General features: G+C 43.2%; 1 protein-coding gene across 3 annotated transcripts in view; it reads left to right on the top strand.

Annotated features, from left to right (window-relative positions):
* The window catches only part of GLE1 (GLE1 RNA export mediator), a 29,404-nt gene extending 13,437 nt beyond the window's left edge, over positions 1–15,967 (top strand). For all 3 annotated transcript variants that reach the window (XM_081586942.1, XM_081586941.1, XM_081586943.1), the window contains exons 4-16: positions 84–232; positions 481–541; positions 726–980; positions 4,160–4,391; positions 4,976–5,088; positions 5,253–5,322; positions 8,539–8,681; positions 8,786–8,976; positions 9,531–9,660; positions 10,446–10,550; positions 11,667–11,749; positions 13,448–13,511; positions 14,806–15,967. In XM_081586942.1, the coding sequence (XP_081443068.1) occupies positions 84–232; positions 481–541; positions 726–980; positions 4,160–4,391; positions 4,976–5,088; positions 5,253–5,322; positions 8,539–8,681; positions 8,786–8,976; positions 9,531–9,660; positions 10,446–10,550; positions 11,667–11,749; positions 13,448–13,511; positions 14,806–14,874 (1,665 nt within the window). In that variant the 3' untranslated portion in view covers positions 14,875–15,967. The remainder of the gene's footprint in view (positions 1–83; positions 233–480; positions 542–725; positions 981–4,159; positions 4,392–4,975; positions 5,089–5,252; positions 5,323–8,538; positions 8,682–8,785; positions 8,977–9,530; positions 9,661–10,445; positions 10,551–11,666; positions 11,750–13,447; positions 13,512–14,805) is intronic.
* The last annotated feature ends 843 nt before the right edge of the window (positions 15,968–16,810 follow it).

The raw sequence follows: 16,810 nt of genomic DNA, 5'->3' as shown, positions 1-16,810 counted from the left end.
AAGGCCTGATGGGAGGGCATCTCACAGGGGTAGATGAGCAGAGTGTAATGGAGCTCCAGAGAGCAGGTGCTGACCCTTTGCAGGAGGGCTTGAGGCAGTGGCAGGAGGAGCAGGAGAGGAAGGTGCGGGCCCTTTCTGAGATGGCATCTGAACAGCTGAAGCGGTTTGATGAACGAAAGGAACTGAAGCATCATAAAGAATTCCAGGACTTACGGGAAGTAATGGAGAAGAGGTGAGTCTCCCTGAATTACAAGGGGAATGTTGGCATGGTCAGCCAGAGCTCTTTCCCAAGATAAAACCCAGAGGGAAGAATCTGAGTCCTTACATACCAAAATAAAATAGCCAGAGAAGTTTGTAACCTAGAAAAAGGACCAACCTTGGAAAGATGACCAATGCAAATCAAAGAGAGGAAGCTTTTAGGAGAGGCAGAACAATTTTAGGAAGCATCCCTGACTCTTCCTCCCTCCGTTTTTCGTTCAGCTCCAGAGAAGCCCTGGGGCAGCAAGAGAAGCTGAAAGCCGAGCATCGTCACAGAGCGAAGGTCAGCACCCGGGAGAATCCGTGTGGGTGTTCACTGTCTGGCAGTCCTAGAGGACCCAGCCCCTGTCATGCCGCCCTGTGGCTGACTTGGGGCCCATCTGTGAATACAGGCAGTCTGCGTGGGACTGGAGGAATGTATAAGGAAAAGTCCCAGGAGCCCCTTAATTTGACAGCCCTTTCTATAGATCCTCAACCTGAAGCTGCGGGAAGCGGAACAGCAGCGCCTAAAGCAAGAGGAGCAGGAGCGGCTCCGAAAGGAAGAAGGCCAGGCCCGCCTGCGCAGCCTCTACGCCCTGCAGGAGGAGGTGCTGCACCTCAGCCAGCAGCTGGACTCCTCCGACCAGCACAGGGACCTGCTCCAGGTCAACCTGTCTGCCTTCCGGACCCGAGGCAACCAGCTGTGCAGTCTTGTCTCAGGGATCATCCGGGCCACTTCTGAGGTGAGGGGGCTTCAGGAACCCTCTCTCTCCTGTCGTGGAGATGAAGAGCCTTAAAAGCAAAATGGTTTTGTGATTTAAAAATATTACCTGCTTATTATCACTTGTCATCCTCTTACCTGGAGATAATCACTGTTAGCATTTATTTCTTCTCTGACAGAGAGAGAGAGAGAGAGAGAGAGAGAGAGAGTGTGTGTGTGTGTGTGTGTGTGTGTGTGTTAACCACTGTTAGCATTTATTTCTTCTCTGACACAGTGAGAGAGAGAGTGTGTGTGTGTGTGTGTGTGTGTTAACCACTGTTAGCATTTATTTCTTCTCTGACACAGTGTGTGTGTGTGTGTGTGTGTGTGTGTGTGATTCCCCACCCTAATTGGGCTTCTATAGATAGTTTCTTATCTTAGGTTAAAAAAATATTTGTTTCTTCTAATTGAAAAACAAGTGTTCATTAATATATACTGGACATCTGCCATGTTTATGATAAAAATTAAAATCTTACAGAAATGTGTATTGCTTTTTCCAGTTAACATGATATTTTGAAAGCATAATTACTATAATCATTACAAATACTTTGGTGTTTTTAAGGCAGTGTTAAAAACTGCAACTATTGACACATAATAGGTATTCAATAAATATGGGTAGCCTATCCCTTCTCCAGTGGATCTTCCCAACCAGGAATTGAACCAGGGTCTCCTGCATTGCAGGCGGGTTCTTTACCAACTAAACTATCAGAGAAGCCCAAATATTTGAGTAGATGAAATCGCATAACTTCCAACATAACCATATCAAATTTATTGAAAACACATACTTATTATTGAACTATTAACATCCCAAAGTTGTACCAGTTCACACGTTTATGAATTGTATGTTCTTTGCCCTTAGTTCATATCTCTATGAGGGTTTGTGTTTTAAAAAACCAACTTGTATGAATTCTAAATATTAAGAACTTTAAGCACTGGGAATTCCCTGGCGGTCCAGTGGTTAGGACTCAGTGCTTTCACTGCCAAGGGCCCAGGTTCAATCCCTTGGTGGGGAACTAAGATCCCACAAAATGCATGCTGCTACTACTGCTAAGTCGCTTCAGTCGTGTCCGACTCTGTGCGACCCCATAGACGGCAGCCCACCAGGCTCCGCCATCCCTGGGATTCTCCAGGCAAGAATACTGGAGTGGGTTGCCATTTCCTTCTCCAGTGCATGAAAGGGAAAAGTGAAAGTGAAGTCGCTCAGTCGTGTCCGACTCTTAGTGACCCCATGGACTGTAGCCTACCAGGCTCCTCCATCCATGGGATTTTCCAGGCAAGAGTACTGGAGTGGGGTGCTATTGCCTTCTCCACAAAATGCATGGTGTGGCCAAAAAAAAGAAAGAACTTGAAGCATTTAATTTATCACATTTAAGGCAGGAATTTATTGTTACCTTTTAAATCTCTCTTTGGTTTTTGTTTGTCCTCCTTTTTGGAAAATTTCAAATCTACACAGAAGTGGAGAGAACAGTGTGATGTACACTGGGCACCCATTCCCCAGCTTCCACAAGAATTCATACGTGACAGTCTCGTTTTGTCTGTGGTGCCACCTGCACCCCTTCCCTCAGACGGTTTTACAGTAAATCTGAGACATTCTCCTTCATCTGGAAAGTTCTTTAGTGTGTATCTCTGAAAGCTAAAACTCTATCATAACCAAAATGCTAATATCATACCTAAAAAACTAATAATTTCTTCAATATGATCAAATATCTATTCAGTGTTCAAGTCTCTCCAGTTATCTCAGTAGTTTTTTTTATAACTAATTGGAAAATTAGCATCCATACTAAGTTCAACCTTTTGGTGTGCTGTGTCTATTACTTAATTAAGTCTTTTAATCTCAAGACTCCCCCTCCCTTCTCTCTCTTTTTCTTGCCATTGTTGAGGAATCTGATCGTTTGTTGTGAATACAATTTTCTACATTCTGGAAAATTTCAGTGCGATTGCTAACTCTAACCCTTTGGTGTATTTTTATATGTTCTTTTATTCCCTGTATTTCTGTGAACTGCTAGCTTTTTCTAGGGCAGAGCTAACAATTTTCTATGATGATGGAAACATTTGTATCTGTGCCATGCAGTAACTACACATGGCCATTGAGCACTTGAAATGTGGCTGATGTAACTAAAGAACTGAATTTTAATTTTTAGAATATTTTTAATCAATTTAAATGTAAAGAGCCACATGTGGCCATGTATGCTACCTTCCTAGACAGCATAGTCTAGAGGCTTGATCCGATCACATTTGATTTTTTTCCCCCACAGCAGTACTTCATAGTTGGGAGTGTGTATTTGTTAATGAATCACATCAGGAGGTATAGAGGACTGATGGTCTTTCCACCTGTGATGTTAAGGTCAACTGGTGGTTTCAGATACTGTCAGTGTTAATTTCCATTTTAAAGATTTCAATGAGTCTTTAGCTAATGATTTAGTAGCCATTGCTGATTGTTACTTATATTTGTTATTTCATTAGAGGTGGTAAATTTTAAGTTTTTCTATCATTTTTCCATATTTATTAGCTAGAATTCTACTACAAAGAAAATTTCCCCATAAACTCTTTTAAGTACAGTCTATATAGGGAAGGAAGGATAAATATTTGATTCTTTCCTTTGATCAGTTTTCAGAGTGTAGAGTTGCTTTCCTAGCATTTTCCCACAGTGACTTGAGGTTTTGTTTTGTTTTTAACTATCATTAAGAACATGTGAACTTTATATACTTAATGTATAATATGTCATCTACGTAGTTTTGTTGTTCAAATTGTGTAATGGGAACCCTTCACGTTGGCTTCTCTGTCCCTTGTACGTGGCCCCAGTAGTAGTTATTGCAGCAAAAAGCAAGCAAGCTGTTACCTAGCTCATCTTGAACATTTTCTTCTCTAGACCTAAAATTGGACGTTTCTTCACTTATTAGTGGGAAAAGGTATTAGAAAACACAGGCTGGTTCCCAGTGTTGGTGAGAGCATTGAAAGATCTACCCTTCAGTACTGTGGATGTGATGGTAAATCAGTATTACCTTTAAGAGAACAGGAAATCAGTAGGTATCAACATATTGACCATGGGTACTCCTTTGGCACAATTCCAGTTTAGAAATACATGGACTTGTGTGAGGTATGATTCAGCACCTCAGGTGCTCAGGAAATAACCACTGAGCTCTGCCTCTGTCACCGTGACAGAATGGCTTTCCCACAGTAGAGGACCAAGCTGCGGCTGAGGGAGCGCTACAGGAAATGCGAGACCTCCTCTCGAACTTGCATCAGGAGATCGCCAGGGCCTCTGAGGAGAAGAGGAGGCGGGATGAAGAGGAGGCCCGGATAAAGCAGCAAGAGTCACAGATGCAGCAGAGGCCAGAGGCCCACAAAGAGTCCCCCGTTCCCAACCAGGGCCCAGGGGCGAAACCAAACGAAGGTGGGTCTTCGTGTGGAAACGGTCCTTTAACGTGACGTGTAATTCAGAATGTGAAAAGAAGCAAGAACGTGTTTTGAATACTGTATTAAGCTACAGGACAATTTATCAGAACTTTTACATAATGTAAGATTCAGTACTTTTAATGATTTCCATTCAGTTTTGATTGATGTGGAGCTTGGCTTCAGATTCCAACACTTGCCATGAGGACTTGAAATTCTCCATAATCCTAGTAGATACATCATTCCATATATTGCTGCTACTGAGTATTTTAAATAAGTGTGTACAGAATATATGTTTAAACACAAGGGAATTGATATAGCATAATGGTTAAGAATGCTGTTTTTGAAGTCAGATCCGTGGGAATCGAGTTTTTCTACTTCCTGGCATTGTATCTTTGCCGAATTACCTAACCTTTCCATGCCTGTTTCCTTATCTATAAAATGAAGACGATAGAATGTACCTTATAGGATTATTATGACAGTGAAAGCAGTTAATACATATATAAAGTAATTAGAACAGTACCGGGCTCATATTAAGTGTTCAATAAATTTTCCTTTTGTGGAAGTATCTCTTTCATTCCTCAGACCTCCAGGTGAAGGTGCAAGACAGTACAATGCAGTGGTACCAGCAGCTGCAGGAGGCCTCCAGTCGGTGTGTGCTGGCCTTTGAGGGCCTGAGTAACAGCAAAGACAGTCAGGTAGGAGGGACAGGAGTTGGGCATTCTCTGGGCCTGATGATGCCCCCCACAGCCTCATGTCCCCAAGAAATGTAGCTTGCCTGTCACATCACATCCCTAATCCTAATGGCATCTACTCAGCTCTTCAAAACACTGTTGGCCTTCTCACCGGTTTCCTCTGGCAGGCCAAAAAGATCAAGATGGACCTCCAGAAGGCTGCCACCATTCCAGTGAGCCAGATCTCTACCATTGCAGGTTGGTCAGAGAGTTAAGAACATGGCCCTTCACCTCACTGTACCAGTGTTTATTGAGATTCCAAATCCACTTGTCTGTAAGGTTCCTATAAATAGATTATGTCTGAGCAAATGTTGACCGTTGGATCAAGTGTATAAGCTATGTGCCTTGGCTGGTTTACTCTCTGCATGTAGAAGGTAATCATTCTGTATTTGTTGACTCTTTTTTCTTTTTAAATAAGTTATGTATTAGTAGTAAATTATTTAGGAAGACTCTTAGTTACGATTGGAAGTTACTGTGGAAAGCACCCCTTAGGGAGCCTAGGATGTGACTTGCATTCTTTGCTTTTGTCCTACATTAGCTTTTCTAGACTCAAAACCTGCTTATTAATACATGAGAACGCTGAGAATGCCTACCTTTTCTCTCCAGAGACTGAGATTTAGAGAGGAAGAACTACACAGGGGAAAGACCCCTCTTCTTTAGAAACAGAGGTTCATTTTCACGGAGCTCAGATGTGGAAGCCTCCACAGTAGAGACTGTGCTGCCAAGTGGCTGGGGAGCTTGTATAGCTGGGAAGCTGCTCTGACTTAACCTCCGTCCAGGTTCCCTTGATTAACTTATTACCCAGAAAGCATGGAAAGTTGAACTTCCTGCCTTTGAGAGGCTCTGTGACTAAACTTACATATTACTTTGCTGCCTGGAATTCCTTCTGGTACAAAGCAAGGTCTAAATAAATAGATATATATCACTTTCTAGAATTGAAAGTGCCATTTCCTTTAATAGCCATGGCGGTGAGGGGCAAGGTTGACCAGACAGTTGTCCCACACCTTCACTGGTCTTCTCAGGTTCGTCCTCAGTCTTTACCCCTCAGTTGACCACAGGCACCCCGCCTTCTCCTTCATCTGGAAAACTGAGACATCAGGTGTAAGATCCTCAGGTTCCCCCCCCTCAACCCCCCAACCCACCCCCTGCAGCAATACACAGCTGTATTTACCTTCTTTGAAACCATCCTGTTTCAGAGATGCAGTAGCCTTCCGGCCCACACTTCCCCTTCTGCCTCGGCCCTAAACGAGCCTCGGAAGCCTTGTTATCCCCTCCTATCTCCCTCAAGAGAGAGCTCTTCTGTTTTCTATAAAATGACTTTCTTTACAAGCTCCTTTCCCTTTAAACATGCTCGTCACTCACATTCTAAAACCTGTTTCTTTTGATTTTGTGTTTTCTCAGTCTTTTCTAATCTTCCTGTTACCCTTTGGCCCTGTTGATTATTCCCTCCTCTATCACTTCTAGTCCTCTGGCTTCTGAGGCAACATTAATTTCCAGCTTCTCCTCCTCCCTTTCTCTTTTGGGGGTTCCTCAGTCTCCTGCCCCCGCCTTGGTGGTAGGTGTGTCCTGGGGATGTGCTTTCACCCTGCAGTTCTCATTCTAAGACCCCCCTGGCTTCAAATTTCACTCAGTGCACGTGACACCCAGCTCAGTCTCTGGGTCATTCCTTTCCTCTGAGCTTCAGGTTATCTTGCTGCAGCTACCGGAAGGGCAGCTCTGCCTGGCTGTCTCTCGGCTTCCTCAGGTTTAGCATGTTCCAAGCTGACCTCTCATCGTCCTCCTCTTGCCTGCCTTTTCGCTTGTTTGCTCAGGTAACCAGTAGTAGCACCTTATCCACTCAGTCACCTTAGCTGAACCCGGGAGTCATCCCCATGACCGCTTCCTCTGGTTAGGCTCTAGTTTTGCTATTCTTGATTTTCCTACCTATTTTATAACTGTGTCCCTTTGTTTCCATTATTATCGTAAACTCTGTGAAAGCTTACAGCCCAGTCAGACAGACATTCTCCAGAGTTAGTGCTCAGTAAGTGTGGAATGACTGAGAAAGAGGTGACCTAATTCCTGCCTCTTTAGAAGTGCATGTCTATGAGTAGTTAAACGTGGAGCAGAATTTAAAGACGGATATGGTGCCTTGTGGCATACGGGATGTGGGAGGCCATGTCAGCCACCGGGCTAGGATCTGATTTTCCTAATTAGAGGGGCACAGGGAGAGGGTCTGGATGGGGATTTGGCCAGTGGAGCCCTCTGAAACCATCGGTAAAGAAGTAGTAGGGTTATGAGTTGGCAGGAATGTGAGCTGAGTAAATTTGTGTGGAAACATACGTATTTTAATATCTCAGGTTAGAGTCTCTGCTTCTGTTTTCAGGGGATTATTGGCCTTGAAATTTCTGTGACATCTCATTATTTAACTGTTGGTTTCTTCCTGTTTCTCTTAATTCCTGAGAAATGTGCTACCTTCTTCCCTCTTTTTTTCAATGAAACTGAATCAGTGGTCTGGGGAGGATATTTCTGAGATTTTTAAACATTTCTTAAAATGATTATGAACTTGGCGCAGGGTATTAGGAACTTGGCAGGTAAATTGGAGAGGCTGTATTCATTCAAACATTGATTTTAAATAATAGAAACTAATTCAGATCTGCTTAAGCCAAAAAAAAGGAAAGAAAGGAGAAATAGGTAGAGTGAGGGGTTTGTCCTAAAGATAAATCAGTTTCCTACGGCAGGAGTGGGGCTGGATCTCAGGAGCCAGAAATGTTATGACCCTTTTCTCTCTTCTCTTAGGCTTCCCTCTGTCCACCTTCATTCTCCTTTTGTAGACAGCTCTTCTTTGGTCTACATGACAGGGACAGCACCACTGCTGACATATGTGTGTGTCACAGGACTGGCCACTTCAGGGAATTGACTCAGTCAACTGGCTGATTAGCTCAGCTTAAGTAGTCCTGATCTAACTAGCCAGTGTGGAAGGCGGGGCACACAGGATGTACAATACGAATGTAATAATAGCTTCTGTGGAGGAAGGTAGGTCCAAGGGAAGGAGGGGAAGCCACTGTCAATTGGAGAGTCTTTAGAAGGTTTTCCCTGGAGTTACAAGTGACTCCTTTAGGGACATCAGCCACACCTGTCACATCTGGAACAATTCAACACCTGTTTCTATACTATTCATTTCTGATGTGTCAGTTTCAGAATTAGTTCATTCTACCAGTGATAAATTCCTTCAAAATAATACCACGCCCTATGTACTTTCACATCCTTCACAACATGTATTTGATTGTCATGTATTTTTCTGCATCTGTATTTTGGCTTTAGGCTCTGAACTTCTGTAGGGCTGGGTTTATACAGAGGCTTTGTTATTGCGGTGATGAAAAAAATAGATTGACTGCAGTTGTATCTTATCACTGACTCTATCTCTGTCATACCCAGGCTCGAAGCTGAAGGAGATCTTTGACAAGATCCATAGCTTACTTTCTGGAAAACCTGTTCATTCTGGCGGGCGCTCCGTGTCTGTCACACTTAATCCACAGGGCCTGGACTTTGTCCAGTACAAACTGGCAGAGAAATTTGTGGTGAGAAACCTTGTTGGCAAAGGTATGGGAAGAAGAGGCTGGTGCATAACCTTTAAGCCTTTCTTGAATATTAACTTAAAATCTCCCCCTCTCTGTGCTCCCAGAAACAAGGGGAGGAGGAAGTGGCCTCCCATCATGAAGCAGTGTTCCCCATCGCGGTCGTGGCATCCGGTATCTGGGAGCTCCACCCTAGAGTAGGGGACCTCATCCTGGCTCACCTGCACAAGAAGTGCCCTTACTCTGTTCCTTTCTATCCAGCATTCAAAGAGGGGATGGCTTTGGAAGACTATCAGAGGTGAAGTGTTGTTCTCCTTACTGTCCCCAGGTGATGAATGGAAGAGAGAGAGAATTGAGATTCATTTCCCCTCCTCAGAGCGTCTCTTATGTACCTTGAACATTCTGTCAGAGAATACAGTGTCTTTCATGCAAACCAGGTGGCTTTTAGAATTTGTGGATTTAGGTATCAATAATCAATATAGTACTGCAGAAAGAATTCTGGATTTAGAATTCATGGATCTTAGAATTTTACCCTTGTTTTGACTATTAATAGATTTTCAAAAATGGGGAGTTTTTTCATCTCTTTAAAGATTTTTTTTCACTGTTTGTAAATGGGGGTAATAATATTCATTACCTTCTGGGAATTTACCTCTCAATGTTTATATGTTGCAGATTTGATAATAGATGTGGGTGCTTTGTAAGCAAAATTACATCTACCAATATAGTTATGTGTAAAATGTATTAGTAATAATGCTAAATATAATAGTATGTTGTTAATTTTATTCATAAATAGTAATGGATTGGTCACCCTCACTTTGACTCTATCACACTGAATTTTTTCTTACCACATAGGATGCTTGGCTATCAAGTGAAGGATTCCAAAGTAGAGCAGCAGGACAACTTTCTAAAGCGCATGTCTGGGATGATCCGTCTCTATGCCGCCATCATCCAGCTCCGGTGGCCATATGGAAATCGACAAGAGGTAGCAGAGAGGGGTTACTATGGATAATGAGCGGTCAGACCAGAGTCCATGTTAGTATATCTTACCTGTAGGAAATACCGACCTTTCAGAGGAGCAGTCCCATCATGTGATAAGTTAAAGAATATTGGTGCTTCGTTGGTTTCTTTAGAGAAGTGGTGTTGATTATTAGGAAACATTTGAATCATCAGAGTCATTTGTTCAGAAACTAATTGGTGCCTTAGAGACCAATTACATACCAAGGTTACATACCTTACTTCACAGAGGGACAGACAGAGGCTTAGCAAGTTGTAATGATACACACTTGTCAATGTCAGAACCACAGCAGAGGGCCAGGGCTTTGACCTGCCTGCCCAGTTCATTTTGCAAGGAATGGAGATAGAGAGATGGAAAAGTTAGAGACCTAAAGAGAAAGGAAGATAAGCTGATTGAATCTAGGAACTTTCTACTGTGCACCTGCTATGTCCCAGGTGTTGTGCTAAAGGTACCAGGAATAATTAATAAAATGTCAATAAAGATAACTGTTTATAAGAGTAACTAGAATTCCTGAAACTAAGGCTGACAGCTATGTGTTGAAGGAATCCAGTGAAGAATGTGTGGGTCCCAATGTGTTGCAATATTTAAAAACAGAATTTGTTTGGCCTCTGTTGTTTCTGCCCTGTGCCCTGTGCTTAGGTTAGGTGATCAGGGGGTTCATGTCCCTTTGGTAATGGCTGGGTGATAACGTTGGCAATTTAGACCTCTTAATAAAATGAGATTAAATCCTGACCAAACCTCTCTGCTCCCAGACTCACCCTCATGGCTTAAATCATGGCTGGCGCTGGTTGGCACAGATCTTAAACATGGAGCCCCTGTCAGATGTGACGGCTACCCTCCTCTTTGACTTCTTGGAGGTACGTAGTACAATGATCACACGAGAGAACGCCAGTGGACTGCTGTGTGACATGACGAATAGACAAATAGAGACAATGGTGAACACCATTAGGGGCCAGTGTTACAAATTTGTTCCCAAGCCCCAAGAGAAAGCTAGCTTTTGATTTTTCTTCCCAGTGTACTTTCCTTCTCTGTGTGGATGTCTTCTCATTATAATGAACAGAAAACTGTACATCCCAGTACAAGTGAAAAGGAATTTGCTTTGGGGATATGGAAGTGACTCACTCGGAGAATGGAGGGCAGAATGCACAGTTGAACCTCATCAGGGCCTGGACCAGGAGCTGGAATGTCACCAGGGACCAAGGCAGCCTCCCTCTGGGACCGCATGATCTTTGCATGTTTGCTCTTCCTGCAGGTTGCCTCCTACCTGCCCTGTAGGCCAACTTCCTCTGCTTCTCGGCGCACAGTGGAGAAGATGCTCCTGGGCTGTATCCCTCAGCCTTAGTGCAGTCACCCAGTGTCATGGGACTAGTGTCCCATCAGTGGGACTGCTAACAAACAGGAGAGAAAATAAGATTAACCAGCTTGGGTCAGGTCCCTGTCTCATCTAGAAGGCTGTGTACAGTCCTGTCTGCCTATAAGGGGCCCCCACTAGAGGGTAAGAGTAAGGGTTTCTGTGACAAGGAGACAGTTCTTAAAGAATAAATGCTTGGGGCACATGCTGTAACAAATCTGAGACCACTTGGCCCATAATGCCGACAGTTTGCACTCACCTGACAGCTCCTGCAGTCACAGTAAATGAACATTAATCCTGAGTCATTGAAAACACGTAGTATTCCTTCTACCTTGATTACCACGGTTGGGAAGTAATGCTATTCCTTTAAAATCAATAGTAAATTAAGTTTGAGTCACGACCTCTGAAACACCTGGCTACCTGGCAGTCTGGTTAAATGGAGATATTGCCATACGTGAGAATGCTTCAGAAGAAGATTGGATTTTAATTCCCTTGCTTAGCTGACTGAATGGCATTGTGGCTAAAATTCTTGCTAGGAACGAGAGGCAAAGGGCTGATTATCCTTTATGGTTGAGTGTGCATTTTCATTCCCTGCTCTGATGGTGCGCACCTTCCCCTCTAGGTGTGTGGGAATGCCCTCATGAAGCAGTACCAGGTCCAGTTCTGGAAGATGATACTTCTCATCAAAGAGGACTACTTCCCCAGGTATTAGAGTTGTTGAGTAGACACCAGAGAATTTGGTAGGTAAAATTTCATGAAATCAGATGCCCATGGCTGCTGTCACATGCTGTTTCTTTTTTAAAAATTTTATTTTATTTATTTGTTTTGGCTGGACTGAGTCTTTGTTGCTGTGCGCAGGCTTTCTCTAGTTGTTCTGAGCAGGGTCTTTCCTTTATTGACGTGTGCGGGTTTCTCACGATGATGACGTCTCTTGTGGAGCACAGGCTCTAAGCGCATGGGCTTAGTTGTTCCGCAGCATGTGGAATCTTCCCGGATCAGGGATCAAACCCCTGTCCTCTGCGTTGGCAGGCAGACTCTTATCCACTGTACCACCAGGGAAGTTCAGATACTGTTTCTAACTTAGAAGCACCTGTGTTGAGTAAGACATCTTCAGCTCCCATCCTTCTCCTCTTATTTGAATAAACACTTTTGAACTCTACTAAGTCAGAAAGTGAAGAAGAACTAAAGAGCCTCTTAATGAAAGTGAAAGAGGAGAGTGAAAAAGTTGGCTTAAAGCTCAACATTCAGAAAACTAAGATCATGGCATCTGGTCCCATCACTTCATGGCAAATAGATGGGGAAACAGTGGCTGACTTTATTTTTGGGGGCTCCAAAATCACTGCAGGTGGTGATTGCAGCCATGAAATTAAAAGACACTTACTCCTTGGAAGGAAAGTTATGACCAACCTAGACAACACATTAAAAAGCAGAGACATTACTTTGCCAACTAAGGTCCGTCTAGTCAAGGCTGTGGTTTTTCCAGTAGTCATGTATGGATGTGAGTTGAACTATAAAGAAAGCTGAGCGCAGAAGAATTTATGCTTTTGAACTGTGGTGTTGGAGAAGACTCTTGAGAGCCCCTTGGACTGCAAGGAGATCCAACCAGTCCATCCTAAAGGAGATCAGTCCTGGGTGTTCATTGGAAGGACTGATGTTGAAGCTGAAACTCCAGTCCTTTGGCCACCTGATGCAAAGAGCTGACTCATTTGAAAAGACCCTGATGCTCGGAAAGATTGAGGGCAGGAGGAGAAGGCGGCAACAGAGGATGAGATGGTTGGATGGCATCACTGACTCAATGGACATGAGTTTGGGTGAACTCCGGGAGTTGGTGATGGACAGGGAGGCCTGGCGTGCTGCGGTTCATGAGGTCGCAAAGAGACAGGACTGAACGACTGAACTGAAGTGTCTCTTAAATATTATTGACTAAATAAAAAATTAGGAAGATCTTGGATTCAGATCCCATTTAAAACTCTGGTTTTCCAGACTCCCCCAGATAATCTGGGAAGGTGACAACATGCAGTCATGAAGGAAGCCAAGAAGTCAAACCCCCTAAGTAAATCAGTTGGTGAAACTCATTGATCAGCCAGTTTGCTTGACTCTTTTGGGGGATTCAACTTCAAGGCCCGTTCTGATCCCTCTCAACTCACTGAAGGGCGAAAGGCATTGATGACTCCCATCTCACCTGGTGACAGAGACCTTGGGAAGGAACAGTGCTCTGTTCTCCTTTACCCCCTTGTCTGAAATAAAGTGCTGAGACCATTTAGTAAAATGACAGCATCCTGAGTCTAGAAGACATCTCTGGGAATCATTTGTTCTGCCCTTTCCTCCAGATCAGCAGGTCCCTAACCCCTCTCCAAAAGATATGTGTGAACCATAGGTGCTATCTTCTTTCTCTCCTTCTAGGATTGAAGCCATCACAAGCTCAGGGCAGATGGGTTCCTTCATACGCCTCAAGCAGTTCTTAGAGGTAAGGTGCCCTTAGACCAGCATATCCCAAACTGTTGTCAGCCTCCAGTTTCTGAGTCTGACCAGTCTTGGACCTCCCCTCCAGACTGACTGCAGCCTCTTCCCCTTGATATTTCTGAACCCTACTTTTTTTTGGCCATGCCGCGTGGCTTGTAGGATCTTCATTCTCCGACCAGGGATTGAACCCAGACCCTTGGCAATGACAGCATGGAGTCCTAACCTCTAGGCCACCAGGGAAGCCCCCCCCTTACTTTTTGTCCATCATTCCTTCTTCACCTAAAGGGCTGCCATTTCATTATTTTCCTGTGTGTCATTGTCTATACTGCCTGTGCAGAAGCTCTCCTAAAACATGAATAAAATGTATGTAAAATATATTTAATGAGTCTTAGCTCACTGATACTTTTTTTTGCATTTTGGCCAAGGTTCTTTTCTCAGTCTCAGGTCTAGGGAACTGGTCACTTTTCTTCATGAGAACAGACTGTACTTTGAGTTAGACTCCTTTCCTTTTTCCATGTGCCAAAAAAGTTTACGAGGTGAATTCTGACAAATCATTGAGAACTCTGTGGTACATTTACCAAGACAGCCTGCTGACTTCAGGTTTCCAGTAGCTCAGTTGGAGAAATAGCAGTAGCGAACGGTGAGGCCAGGTTGTGGAGATGAGGGTGGGATAGACATAAGGATAACCTGACCTTTGTCCTCCACTACAGTTGATGCAGAAGGAGAGGTCTTATACACAGCCTTTTCCTTTTAAACTAATCTTTATTGGAGTGTAGTTAATTTACAACGTTGTGTTGGTTTCTGTTGCATAGCAGAGTGAATCAGTTATACATATACACATATCCACTCTTTTTTAGATTCTTTTCCCATATAGGTCATTACACAGTATTGAGTAGAGTTCCATGTGCTATACAGAAGGTTCTTATTATCTATTTCACATATAGTAGTGTGTGTATGTCAGTCCCAATCTCCCAGTTTATCCCTCTCCCCTTTCTCCCTTGGTAACCAGTTTGTTTTCTACATCTGTGACTCTAATTTCCGTTTTGTAATCAGTTTATTTGCACCAGTTTTTTAGATTCCACATATAAGTAATATATGATATTTATCTTTGTCTGACTTATTTCCATCAGTCTGATAATCTCTAGATCCATTCATGTTGCTATAAATGGCATGATTTTGTTCTTTTTTATGGCTAATATTCCACTATGTATTATGTACTACATCCTTCTTTAACTGTCAAGTGTTGGAAGCAGTGTTATCAGAGAATCATTTGGTTTTCTTTGTCTTTGCCTGACCAGAAATGTCTGCAGCGCAGGGAGATTCCTGTCCCCAAGGGCTTCCTGACTTCCTCCTTCTGGCGTTCCTGATGTCACTCCAGCACCCACCATCACCCATTTTGTTGCAGAGGGGCAATAATAAAGCAACTCAAGACGGCTGTACCTGGGAGAAGTTATGTCAATATGTGTTTTGTGTATTTGTACCTTGTGACTAAGGAGATTTCCATGGGCCACAAATCTAAGAGGTCCCTTAATAGATATGGTGACTCCTTAAAGAGGTCTGCGCGACAGAGTAAACAAAATTGGCCTTTCTCAGTTTTATGGAAAATAAGAAAAAAAAATTATGAGAATAAAAGGTTAGTACTTGATCTTACCCTTTATTTCCTTTGTCTCTTAAGTATCTTTCCGAAGTTAGGTTAATACCTTTGACTGTTTCACTCTGAGCTGAAGTGACCCACTGCTTTTACTCCCCTACACCCAACCCCTTCCTGCATGCTGCCCCTTTTCAGAATTTCTGGAATGAACAAAGACTGGAGGTCCCTTTTAAAGCAGCACTTAATAGTTGAGGCCCAAATCTTCACATGCAGGGTTATGGTTGTTTTGCCTTAGTCAGCTTGTGAAGTATTTCTAAATTCAGAAGAAATGCTTGATGTAGACATGGACTAAGTCCCAAATTGCATCAGAGATAGCTTAGTGTCTGGGATTTAGACTGTTAACACATGTTATACTGAGCCACGAAGAACTATTTATCCTCTTACTTTAGAATTTGTTTCCTGGATGACTCGGGATGCACAAACTGAACTTTGTTTCTCATTTTGAATTAGGATGGGCTCAGATGGGGCTTGCAGCATTGTACTTGAGCCGAGCATCTGTAAGCAATGAATCAGGGCCTTATAATTCTTTACATGTTCTAAGCAATGGATGATGACAGATTTGCCTGACTAAAGCCACTACAAAAATCCAGAGTCTGGCTGTTCAGATCCGAGTGGAGATTTGCTCTATGAAAAGACTCCTTCATTCTGCAGAGGCGGTGGCCATGAATCTGTTCCTCTGTTCTAAATGTTGTGTGTGGGGGTGTGTTTGTGAGGGGGTTCCCTGGTAATCTTGAACAGCTTGAAGCGACTCATTCTGTGAATTACTGACTATGGTGCCAAAATATAAATAATAAAGCTTGGTTTAGATACGCCTGTTGCTGTATCTAGTTGGTTCAGTATGATCACTTTTGTGTACCTGGAGCTGTGTAAATCATTAGGGGCATGGTGGTATCTGAGTCTGGATATAGAGTAGTATGTTTTTCCCTTTTTTTTTTTGTCTTCTTGACCTTCATCTTGGGAAAACTGCTTTTTTTCTGTTTTTGGAATTATATTTCGATAACTGACCCTGTTTTATCCAGCAGATGGGAAAGTATTTTGATGTGGACACAATGGACTGAATGGAAAGGAGTCGGGAGACTTGGACTTAATTCACTGTTATGTCCGTGACTTGAGTAGGTCATTCACCCTCTCTGAACCTCAGTATCCCTACCTGCGAAGCACAAGAATTGGGACCAGTCACCAGATGAGTAGTTTTCAAGTTGTGCTTCATAGCAGTGCCTTAGGGCGGAGCCTCCCTGTGTGCCAGGGCACATGGGTCTCATGGGCTCTTGCACTTCCTCTCTACCTGTGCTTGACAACCAGCAGGTTTCTGTGCATAATGACAGAACAGCTTAGGAGCCGTTGACTTCAGTGTGTGAGGGAATAGGACTGAGCATATGGAGGCTTTGTGCAAATTTTTAAGACTTCCCTTCAAGATTCTACTGCCATCTGCTGGAAAACTGTCCTATTAATAACTATGAAAGTCGATACCAGGAGGTGAGCAGTGCCTCTTAATGGAGTTAAGCAACTCACATTTGCACAGTCTTTAGTGGAACTAATGGGCCCACATGGAGCTCTGGGGTTCTCTCCACCACAGCATTTTTCCTTTATGTGCTATATATATTGGAGTTCTTTGGAAGATTATACACAGCAAAGTTTTGCTCTGCCAAAAA

This window comes from Giraffa tippelskirchi, chromosome 4 (genome assembly GCF_054371585.1).
Source record: "Giraffa tippelskirchi isolate mGirTip1 chromosome 4, T2T-mGirTip1v1.2.pri, whole genome shotgun sequence".
NCBI lineage: Eukaryota > Metazoa > Chordata > Mammalia > Artiodactyla > Giraffidae > Giraffa > Giraffa tippelskirchi.
This window is presented reverse-complemented; position numbering and strand designations above follow the sequence as displayed.